Source organism: Ceratotherium simum, chromosome 27 (assembly GCF_057802395.1).
Source record: "Ceratotherium simum simum isolate JZ-2026a chromosome 27, ASM5780239v1, whole genome shotgun sequence".
Lineage (NCBI taxonomy): Eukaryota > Metazoa > Chordata > Mammalia > Perissodactyla > Rhinocerotidae > Ceratotherium > Ceratotherium simum.
The window spans coordinates 15,214,895-15,227,151 of NC_141926.1; the positions used below are offsets into that span (position 1 = coordinate 15,214,895).

At 35.4% G+C, this 12,257-nt stretch overlaps 1 protein-coding gene across 1 annotated transcript; it reads left to right on the forward strand.

Annotated features, from left to right (window-relative positions):
• Positions 1–11,090: 11,090 nt before the first annotated feature.
• Positions 11,091–11,282, forward strand: LOC147913424 (keratin-associated protein 19-4-like). The gene has a single exon (XM_087417840.1). The coding sequence runs from the start codon at positions 11,091–11,093 to the stop codon at positions 11,280–11,282; it is 192 nt and encodes a 63-aa protein (XP_087273966.1).
• Positions 11,283–12,257: the final 975 nt, after the last annotated feature.

A 12,257-nucleotide genomic window follows, 5' to 3' on the forward strand; every position in this document is an offset into this window, starting at 1 on the left:
TCAATAGAATCCAAAATTGAGATTATATATTTTATACAATTCTGTTTACCAATGCAATCCAAATTCTATTATCAATGCAGTCCAAAATACATAAATAATCCATCCCTTCTTTCAAAATGTGTCCTTATTCAGCCCTTTTGTGGTATGAAAAGAACAGTGGTAGACCAAAATATTCCTCTAAACTTGTAGGAAAGAAAAATATTTTTGTAATAAATTTCTTAATATATATAATCTCTCTTTCTCTATTTCCTGTCATTCCACTTGGCATTTCAATGAAAATAGTTATTTTATAAACTTACTAAAAGTATTTTAAATTAGTTAATTAAAATATATGTAATATTAAAAATATTAGGTGCTGGCCTGGTGGCACAGCGGTTAAGTGCATGCTCTCAGCTGCAGTGGCCCTGGGTTTGCAGGTTCGGACCCCGGGCGCACACCAATGCACCGCTTGTCAAGCCATGCTGTGGCGGCATCCCATATAAAGTAGAGGAAGATGGGCACAGATGTTAGCCTAGGGCCAGTCTTCCTCAGCAAAAAGAGGAGGATTGGCATCAGATGTTAGCTCAGAGCTGATCTTCCTCACAAAAAAATAGATATATGTATTAATTGGTTTGATTTTTTATTGTCAGTGTTCCTCTGTGGCATGCAATGATATTTTTCCTTTTTACTCTTGTCATCATTATGACATTAAAGCCTTTTGCAACTGTAAATGGAATGTAAACACCTAGATATAATAAAGAAATAGATCACTCTGCAGCTTTACTTGATGAGAATCACCATTCATCCAAAAGATTTTTTTTTTTTAAGTGGAATTTCGATACCATTTACCAAAAGACAAGCATTTTATTGTTGGTGTTTCACATGATAGAATATATAGAAGATGTAATAAAAATATATTGTCCTTTCAAATTCGAATGGTATATTCAGGTAAAGGTATAAAGTGAAGGTTTTTTTGCTGTTTGAGTTGGTGAAACCCAATTACATAAAGACAACAGAAGTGAGAGCTGGACCTAGCATTAAAGATTGTACAGTGCTGCCCCCTATAGCACAGGTAAAAATAACTCCAAATGGTTAAGTGACTTGCCTAGAGTCACAAAGACCACAAGTGTCAAAACCAAGATCAGAAAGGTGATTTCTTGGTCAAAACCAAGATCAGGTGATTCACTTCACCTGAATCCTGGTGGTCTATGGCATATGCTGATTCTCCTTCACTAAATATTTACAAATATGAAGACCCTATGGAAAGTTCTTGTCATATTTCTGAAAAGCTACGATTTTATAGCTGAGTTTATGGGGATTAGTTCCCTCTGTAGATTAACTATCTCTTACTGTGTTTTCTTTTACATTTTTATTGTTACAATTTTATTTTATTGTATATAATCTACTTCTCAATTTCTAATTTAGTTGTACTTCAAGGCAAATGAAGAAGGAATAATGTTAAAACTCAATTCTCAAGATCATGGCTTTTTATTAGAAAGATTTGGATTTGTTTATACAATATGAAGATAAAAAAATAAAACTTAGCCAGCTCCTGTCACTTTCACAGGACTGTGTTGTACTTTAACAGGAGAGGACATAGTAGATAAAGTTTGGTAACTCCACTAAAGGAACTTTGATCCATAAAGCTAAATTTCATTTAAAATTATTTTATTCTCACACAGGTCAGTATCTTCACAGCCTGAAAAAGGTGTTACAAAGTTGCAAAGGAAAAGAATTATCAACATAATTAGAATGATAAAAAAGCACATGTGACACTGCTAGTGTAATACAATATCATACTTTTGAAACCTACATGTTCATATTTTATTGATTTTTGTCTGAGTTACAGGAAAACCTTTGGAATTTATAACAAAAGTTTCCTTTATATATAAGTAAAGGCTATTACTTATCCCAAGTGAAAACACATTTTCTTCTTTCCTACTCATTATCATAGGAATATTTAACATATATTTCAAAGAAAACTTCCTAAAAGGGAAAAGAAGAAAAAAATAAAAGATCATCATTCATAGCAGCCCGCCCCGTGGCTTAGTGGTTAAGAGCGCACACTCAGCTACTGGCCGCCTGGGTTCAGATCCCGGGCGCACACCGACACACCGCTTGTCTGGCCATGCTGAGGCAGCGTCCCACATACAACAACTAGAAGGATGTGCAACCATGACATACAACTATCTACTGGGGCTTTGGGGAGAAAAAGGGAAAAAAAAAAAAAAAGGAGGAGGATTGGCAATAGATGTTAGCTCAGGGCCAGTCTTCCTCAGCAAAAAAAGAGGAGGATTGGCATGGATGTTAGCTCAGGGCTGATCTTCCTCACACACACACAAAAAAAGATCATCATTCAATCTACTTAGGATCTAACAATTGAGCATAAAACCAAACTTCTGCAAAGAAATACATATCCCACATTTTCCAATGGATACTTCCATTTGATTATTTTTTCACTTATGAAAAAATAAGGCAAATATTTGTTCTACACATTTTATAATATTTTAGTATTGATATTTTGCTGCTAATGATCACTACTTAGTTTTGTGAAAAACTATCATATTTTATTCCTTGAAATTATTTTGATTCTTATTTTACTGTTGAGATTTTCCATTTATGTCTTGTTTGGTGTTCTGTCTCAGGTAGATGCATCGTTTTCTATCCCAAATAAGCAAAAATTAGCCATTAATCACTCTCACATGTTGTGGCTGAGTTATATGGGCAAAATGTGATATCCTTAATCCAGGCTGAGTCATTTGTGATTCTATGTGTTCAAGAGAACTCACTGAGAATAAAAAATTCAGCTTATCAACTGTTTCTAGTTCAGGATGAGAAATAACGAAATAATAGTTGGGTAAAAGAGACATGGCATATGATGGGTTATGGCACATTGAGCTGTATTTTGGCCTTAAAAAGGTACCTTGCTAAGCTGTAGTCAGAGAGTTGCCCAGATTGTGGTAGCCATGATAGCATTACTGTCAATTTAATTATAATCTTTTCATTAGTTTTATAAACAGTTTAAAATTCCCTACTCTGCTGTTTAGAATTGCAACATCCATTTGAGGAAATTTGCCTTTCTTAAAATACTTAGAAATCTCACAAAACTTCAACCACTTGTTTAAAATCATGTAAATTAAGTAAGTTTTTAATGGCCCAAGTCAAAAGACAGGTGCAACCTGGAAATTAATCAAGCGTAGGGTCAACCTTGGACCTAGTTGGCTAACTCAATGAAGGTAGTTGAGGGACTCTAGGAAGTCCAAGCCAAATGTCTTCACATATATTTCTTGGTTCTGTGTCATTTCACAATTGTGTCTTCATTTTGAAAACTTTGAAGATACCCTCAATTATTTTTTTTTTTTTTTTGTGAGGAGGACTATCCCCTTTTTTCTTGAGAAAGGTTGGCCCTGGGCTAACATCCATGCCCGTCTTTCTCTACTTTATATGAAATGCCGCCACAGCACGGCTTACCAAGCGGTGCCTCGGTGTGCGCCCAGGATCCAAACCTGGGAACCCCAGGCTGCTGCAGCGGAGTGCGCGCACTTAACTGCTGCACCACCGGGCTGGCCCCAAGATATCCTCTATTTTAAGATATACTTTTAACATTCAGAAGACCATAGGAGTTGTTATATGTTTTAAAAAATGAGACCTTAATGAACCATTAACAGATTAGTAGGGCGTAGTTAGAAATTGCCTCAGAATAAATGGGTGCAGAATAGACTTATGTCAACAAAGGGAAAGATATTATGGTGGATATGAAAAGGAGGCAGAAAGAAAGAAGTATTTATTGGAATAAGTGAAGGAAAGCCTGGGGGGAAATATTATCAACTTTAAAATTTTACCTGGTTGTTTCTAGTAGGTATTGAGAGGAAGGAAAGATAAATGAAAGCTAAAATGAGAATGAAAATAGAGATCATATATGGATCACTGAAGAAGGGCATAGAAAGGAAGAAATTGGCTGGTGTGTGCAAAAACAGAGAGGCAGATGCAATCTGCAATTTTAGTAGGACTTTGAATAGAACCAATTATGGAGGAGGGTTTTAGGATTTGAAATGAAAATTGGACGGCTACTCCAATAAGCCTGCTTTTGAGATGGATTTTGTACCTTCAACTTTTGAAATTAATTATTTCATGTTTTGAAACCAAAAGTTTATAAGGCTGGTGTGTAAAGTCAAAAACATTATAAAGATTATGGTGATTAAAATACTAAAGATCACCACGTGCCTTCTTTTTTTTAAATTTAGAATGTTTTCATATATTCTGAATAGAGGCACTTTCTTTAGTCTTCACCCTGACAAATGAGTTTGCTTTTTGAAAAATAGAGATTTAACATCTGTAAATAGAACAAATATCTGTGAATTTAGTTGGAGATGGAGTTATCCATTCAGAAGATGACAGAACAGAGGAAATGTTTAATTAAAGGGAATGCCATCGAGTGTAATTGATGTAATATACCTGGTAATAAGCAATTCAATTTAGGGTTTGGAATGCACAGATTTTGAAGAGTCAGCCATTTCTTCCCACAAAAGCAAAGCAACAGGCTCGAGGAGGTCCAAAATAGAAAGCTAAGTAAACTGAAATATTTTAATCAGAATGAGAGCCTCTCTCTGTGTCAGGAGACTGCAGATTAACGAGTTATAACACTACAGGTAATATGCAGAATGACACAAAGGAAGGATATACACATGATTTATCACATGTTCTGCTCAGGATATATAAGCATCCTTCTACATATGCTGACATTCACACTCAGGATCTTGCCTTGAACAGCAAACCAAACTCACCACCCCTGACACCACGAGCCACTATAGAAACTACCATAGAGGCCTGGGCTATGGCTTTGGAGGCTTCGGTGGCCTGGGCTCTGGCTATGGCTGCAGATATGGCAGCTTCCCCAGACTGGGCTATGGAGGCTTCGGATTTGGCTCTGGCTTCGGAAGCTGCAGATATGGCTGCTCCCGCCCATCACGCTATGGAGGATATGGATTCTCTGGCTTCTACTGAAATTCTGCTCCAGGAGCCCAACATCTGAGGCCTTAAAAGGATTATCCAAATCTGACTTCAATAACTAAACCAAACAAGGTCATTCAGGACCAAGCCAAGGTCAAAAGCATTTAGCGTCTAAGATTTTAGGAATATATATCATTTCATAATTGTCTGCTTCATGTCTCCTGCTGTCCTCTATTCGTGCTTTTATAACAGTGGGTTTTCAACATTCCTTTTGCAATAAATTATCCTACGTTAAAACAGCATATGGCTTTTATTTTTTTATTTAACACAAAATATCAAAGTGATTATTTCTAACTGCACCCAACTGACAATGAAGAAAATAAACTACTCCACAAAAAGCTGAAGTAATAATATATATATACATACACACACACATATACATCCACACGGCTAGATAGATACATGTGAACCATAACACTCAGTTGAAATGAAGCTTTCTTCCTCTGAACAATCAACGTTTTCAGACAACATTGGTATTTAAATTTAGCACTTAAATATTAACTTTATATATTTTTACATCTAAAGTGAGGCTACCATGAAGAATGTTCTGTTCCAAATTTATTTCTATTTAGCCCTTTTAGTGATGAGAAAAAGTAGTGATAGAATAAAATATATCTCTAAATATATGCTGAAAATGAAATTCTTTTTGTGAATCTCTATCATGTTTTCTTCATGGTCCACCATGGTGTAACATGGCGTTGTTCTTCAATATTATCAGCACACTGAAATACTTTGCAATTCAACAGGGAAATGTAAAAATCACTGTCATCACTTGTGAGGTAATCTGTATTGAGGCTGTGGCCCACCAGTAGCTCTATACACCTTAGCAAATGTCTTGTAATGCGGACCTTCGAAAAGTGGGCCATTTCTTGTTAGTACTTCAAGTGAGTATTTGCTTATAAAAAAACATAATAAAATATCATCATTTTTCCCCACAAAATGTTATATATTTCGGTAGTGAAACTAAGGCGAATATCTTTTGAGTTAACCAAATTCAGTAAAACCAAGGCAATAATATAGTGATAGAATTATGAAGCTGGCAGGGGTTCCATAAAGCTTACCATAACACCATCTTAGATGGGAAAGCACCTCCAAAAAGTGAAATAATTTTTTTTTTCAGGAAGATAGTCCCTGCACTAACATCTGTTGCCAATCTTCCTCTTTTTTTCCCTTTTCTCCCCAAGGCCCTAGTACATAGTTGTGTGTCATAGTTGTAGGTTTGTAGCTCTTCTATACCGGATGCTGCCTCAGCATGGCTTGATGAGCGGTGAGTAGGTCCACACCCAGGATCCGAACCAGTGAACCCCGGGCCACCAAAGCAGAACCTGTGAACTTAACTGCTACGCCACCGGGCCAGCCCCTGAAATAAATTTCTAAAGCTCAAAACTGGCATGAACAGTAGAGCCTAAGACTAAAGCCAGTTGTACTAAACACCAGGCAGGCTGCGTCACCGTTCTTACTCTCCCATTCATTGTGTACTTTCCTTCTTGAGTGCTGTCAAATATGGCATCCTGAAAGTTCTGATCATGTGTCTTTGAAGAGTTTAATTATCGCAGCTGATTAACCACCTCTATTTATGCTGATTTGTAAAGCTTCTGATGTAGAATCTTGAACTATCAGTTTCTAATTTAGTTGTATCTGAGTAAAAATAACTAGTAAATTAGTGCTATATCCAAACTCTACTTAAAAAATTATTATGATGCATTTGAAAATCTCAAACTTGTTTACTGAACATATGGATGGATTTGCTCAGCCAGATCCTATCCTTTCAGTGAATTCAGGAGAGATGATGTAGCTTCACTGGGAATAGATCAGGGGAGATATATTTCAGTGTCATCATTGGAGGACTATACTCTTCAGTTTGACTGACTAAACCTGATTTCTCATGAAACTATTTTACTCCCTAACTGGATAATAGCACCACAGTCTGAAGAAAGACTTTATATATCTAAAGAAAAACAATAATCAATATAACTATTTGGAGAAACCACTTAACCCTCTTAGTATAGTGTAGCTTAATCATATTATTATACCTCTTATTGTTAGATTGTATTGATTCGTGTTGGAATTAAGAGAAGAGCTCCAGAATATACTTCCTTCCAGGGAAAACTTGTCACCTGTTCTAGAGAAAATGCATCACAGAATCTCAGTCTCACAAATGAAGGAAGATCTGACAGAGTTAAATAGGCAGAGTGTGAAATCATTAAATCTGTTTGATTTATTTATGATTTTATGACTTCCTATTTACTTAGTGAGAATAAAATATTCAAATTAACAACCATATTTTAATTTAGGATGAACAGTAAACATGGAACAAGTTCTGAAGAGAGCAGACAAAGGAATTAAAGAATAAGATATGAGGTAGCCAAGAGTTTCTTAACTAAGACAAAAAAGCATTAAACATAAAATTAAAAATTAATAAATTAGAGTCACTATATTAATAAATTCTGTTCATATATAGATGCCATTTTAAAATGAAAAAAGCAAGCCACATACAGGGAGAAAATATTTTCAAAACATAGATCTGACAAAGTACCTGTACCCAAATGTATAAAGAGCTTCTACAAATTGACATTAAAATAATACAAACTCAATTAAAATGGTACTTGAATAAACACTTCAAAAAAATGACATCTAAATGATCAATAAGCATATAAAATGGTGCCCAATTTCATTACTCATCAGGTAAAAACCAAATTAAAATAATACCCCCATATTACTATATGACCACAAGAATGATCAAAATGAAATAGTCTGAAAATGGCAAGTGTTGTCAGAGAGGTAGAGCAACTGGAACTCTCTTGTGTTGCTCGTGGGATTGTAACTCTAAAAACCATTTTGGAAAACTATTGACAAGATCTACTGAAGCTGTTGTCAAAATGTAGAAGGATGGTTATCTCTAGAGAGCCATATTGACCAAAAAGGAGCACTGGAGACATTTTAGGCATTAGGGCATTCTTGGTATAGGTAGTGTATGCATATTTGCAAGAATTCATCAGATTGCATGCTTAAATTTACATATAATAAATAATGTATTATTATGCTTGAAAAAAGAACCAATGCAAATGAAATGATAGTTATATGTTCCTCTAAATTCAGAAAGTCATTTGAGTTTATTCCTCCTTTAAATCCTTCTTGTTTAAATGCAGTCATAGAGTTACCCATGACTGAGAGAAGCAGGATGCTTACTTTTAAAGATCTTAGAATTCATTTATTCTTTCAACACTTATTTTTTGCGTTTCTGTTACATGGTATTTATAACAAAAGGTAAACAAATCCAATTGGGAAAATGAATCTTTTGAAAATTATTTATAAGGCTAAAAGAACCTGAATACTATATTTGAGGTCATATGAAGTTAACAAGAACTTAAAGGCTTAAGCCTAAAGGTAAGGACACAACTGGAAGAAATTAACCAGGACTGGGGGCAGCTTTGGCTATAAGTGACTAACTTCTTAGAGTCAGCTGAGGGGCTTTTGCCCTCAATTATCTTTTTATATCCTTTATCTTCTAACATTATATCTACATTTTGGAGATTCTGAAGACATTTCCAATGTTAATGATGTCTTATTGAATTTGGCAGAGCCCTTGGATTTGGATTATCTTTTTAACATGTAAGACCTTAACAAACATTTAATGTCTTAGGAGGAACTAGTATGGTATTTCCTGAGAAGAAAAGAAAAAAAAGCAGAAAATAAGCAAAGGGAATACAAGGGGAAACGTTTATTGTAAAAGTAAAGATACAAGAGGAAGGGATTAACTACGGATTGAATAAAAATTAATGGGCACCAAAGAGAAATTTTATATAGTTCACAATTTTACCTAGCCACCATGGCTAAATGGTTAATGGGAGAAGAGAGGCTGGATATTTTTTGTGTGTGTGTGAGGAAGATCAGCCCTGAGCTAACATCCACGCCAATCCTCCTCTTTTTGCTGAGGAAGACTGGCCCTGGGCTAACATCCATGCCGATCTTCCTCTACTTTATATGGGACGCCTCCACAGCATGGCCTGACAAGCGGTGCATCGGTGTGCTCCCGGGATCCGAACCTGGGCCGCCAGCAGTGGAGAGCGCGCTCTTAACTGCTACGCCTCGGGGTGGCCCCTGGATGATATTTTAAAAGACATTGTAGCATATGTATTAGAATGGCTAAAGTTCAAAATGTTGACAACAACAAATGCTGGTGTGGCTGTGGAGTAACAGAAACTCTCGTTCATTGCTGATGGGAATGCAAAATGGTACAGGAACTTGGAAGACAGTCTGGCAATTTTTTACGAAGCTAAACATAATCTTATATATAAGGTTCAGTGATCACTCTCCCTGGTATTTACCCAAATGACTTGAAAACTTATGTCTACACAAAAACTTGAACGCGAATGTTCATAGAAGTTTTATTTGTAAATGCAAAAACTTGGAAGCCATCAAGATGCCCTTCAGCAGGTGAATAGATAACCAAACTGTGATACATTCATACAATGGAATATTATCCAGTGGAAAAGAAATGAGCTATCAAGCCACCAAAGGATATGGAAGAATCACAAAAGCTTATTGCTAAGCAAAAGAAGTCAATGTGAAAAGGCTACATACTGTATGATTCCAACTATGACATTCTGGAGAAGGCAAAACTATGGAAACAGTAAGAAGATTAGTGTTGCAGGAGTTTGGCAGAAGTGAGGGGAGAATAGGTGGAGTGCAGGGGATTTTTAGGGCAGTGAAAGTATTTTGTAAGATACTGTAATAGTGGTTACAGGACATGATACATTTACCAAAACCCATAGAACAGTACAACACAAAGAGTGAACCCTCATCTAAACTGTAGACTTTAATTAGTAATAATGCATCGATATTGTTTCATTAATTCTCATTAATATACTATACTAATTCAAGATGTTTAATAATAGGGGAAAATGCATGTATGTGTGTGTGGGGGCGATAAGTATAAGAACTCTCTGTACTTCCTGCTCAATTTTTCTGTAAACTTAAAACTGTTCTAAAAATAAAATCTATTGATTAAAAAAATGGAGATTATATGTTAGATATAGGGGTGAAGAAATGGGAGAAAATGGTGAATACAAAAGCAGGGAGGAAAATGTAATCTGTATTTTTGAAATTACTTTGGATAGAGGTAATAGCAGATGAGAGGGTCAGTTTTTCAGAAGATTAAATCAGTCTTTAAAGCTACTTCTGTAATACATTTTTGATTTGCCTTTGGTTTCTGAACATTTTTATCCTACAATTGAAAAAGCCCATAGAATTGTACAACAAAAAGAATGAAGAGTAAACTATAGATTTTAGTTAATAATTATATATCAATATTGATTCATCAATTGTAACGAGCAAAAACGGTTTTTATTTTTCAAAGTAAGAAGAAAAATAAAAAGTATGTGAGTCATGATGGTCAATGTTCTAAAATGAAAGAAAAAAATAGATCTTTTTTTTTTCCTAGAGTTCCTTAATGGTGTTCACAACAGTCAAGCTGATTATTTCTGGCTCTCAAATGTTTTTCCTTCTTTATCTCCGAATGAGATAAATAATTTACTTTTTAAACCTGGGAATAATATGCTTTAAAATGATATGATAGATTGTGTTTGATTTAATTTGTAAATGAAGTATAGCAATCTAAAGAAAACCAGAGATGACAAAAATATTTCATTGAAAAACACAACACTATCAAATATGAGTGGTATGCCTAGCTATGAAGAATTCTATTTAGGGACTGATATGTCCAGACTTTGAAGATACAGAATTCCTTCTTATAAAGTGATGCAATAACTGTTTTCCCCAGCTTTCTTAATGTATAATTAACAACAACAAAAAAAGGTATATATTTAAAGTGTGCAATGTGATGATTTGATAAAATGATGCAATAACTTTTAAGGGCCACCCTAACTAGGCAACAAAGCAATCTCAAACATTTTAATCAGTGTGAGGGCCTCTCTCTGTGTTGTGTCAAGTAGATATAATAAAAAAATGACACAAAGGAAGGATATACACGTAATTTATCACGTTCTCACCAGAGTATATAAGCATCCTTCTACACATGCTGACATTCACACTCTGAATCTTGCCTTCAACAGCAAACCAAATTCACCACCCCTGACACCATGAGCCACTACAGCAACTACTATGGAGGCCTGGACTACGGCTTTGGAAGCTTCGGTGGCCTGGGCTCTAGATATGGCCTTGGATGGGGCAGCTTTGGCAGACTGGGCTGTGGCTGTGGCTTTGGAGGCAACAAATATGGCTTCTACCGTCCATCATTCTATGGAAGATATGGATTCTCTAGCTTCTACTGAAATGCTGCCCTGGGAGCCCATCATCTGAGGCCACAGGGTGATTAACCAAATTAACCAAAATTTGAACCAAACAGGGTCACCTGGGACCAAGCCAAGATCAAAAATATTTAGCGTCTTATATTTAAGAATATCTATAATCTTATGTTTGTCTGCTTCATGTCTCCTGGTGTCCCCTATTTGCACTTTCATAACTGTGGAATTTCTCTGTTCCCTTTGCAATAAATTATCTTAATTTGAAATGGTACATATGGCTTTCACTATTTATTTATTTAATTAAATTATGACTCTCCCTTTCACTGTATATTTTTCCCTTCTTGAGTGCTTTTAAAGAAACAGACCTGAATTTCTGACTATACCTCCTTGCAATTATCATAGCAATGTAAACAGAGTTTATGAGGATTAATCCACTTTCCACATTAGCCACCTCATTTTGTTTAGCAGTGTTAGTTTTTATTTAGTATCTTGGGCCTACTAATTTCTAGTTTAGCTGGATCTGAAAAAAAACTAGTAAACAATGTTAAATTCAAATGCTATTAAATTATTAAGATGAATTTTAAAGACTCAGACTTGCTTACCAGATATAAGAACAAATTTGTTCAGCAAGCTAACAAGACCTACCCTTTTAGTCAATCTAGTCATAGTATATCAGCCTCACATCGACTAGATCAGAGAAGTAATAGCTCAATCACTCCATGGGATGACTACACTATTTGACAGAGTACAACATAACTATTCTCTTTTCTCAATGGTTAATATAATTTATCCACAATTTAGGGGAAGGCCTTCTGTAGCTATTAAGAAGAAGAATAATCAATATAACTACTTGGCGAAGGTGTTTGACACTCCTATATAATGTAGTATGATTATGTTATTAGATTTTGAAATTACTGCTTTTATGGATCTCTGTTGGACTTAAGGGAAATACTCCAGCACATCTTTATTTCCAGGGAAATTCTATTGCTTATCCTAGGGAGA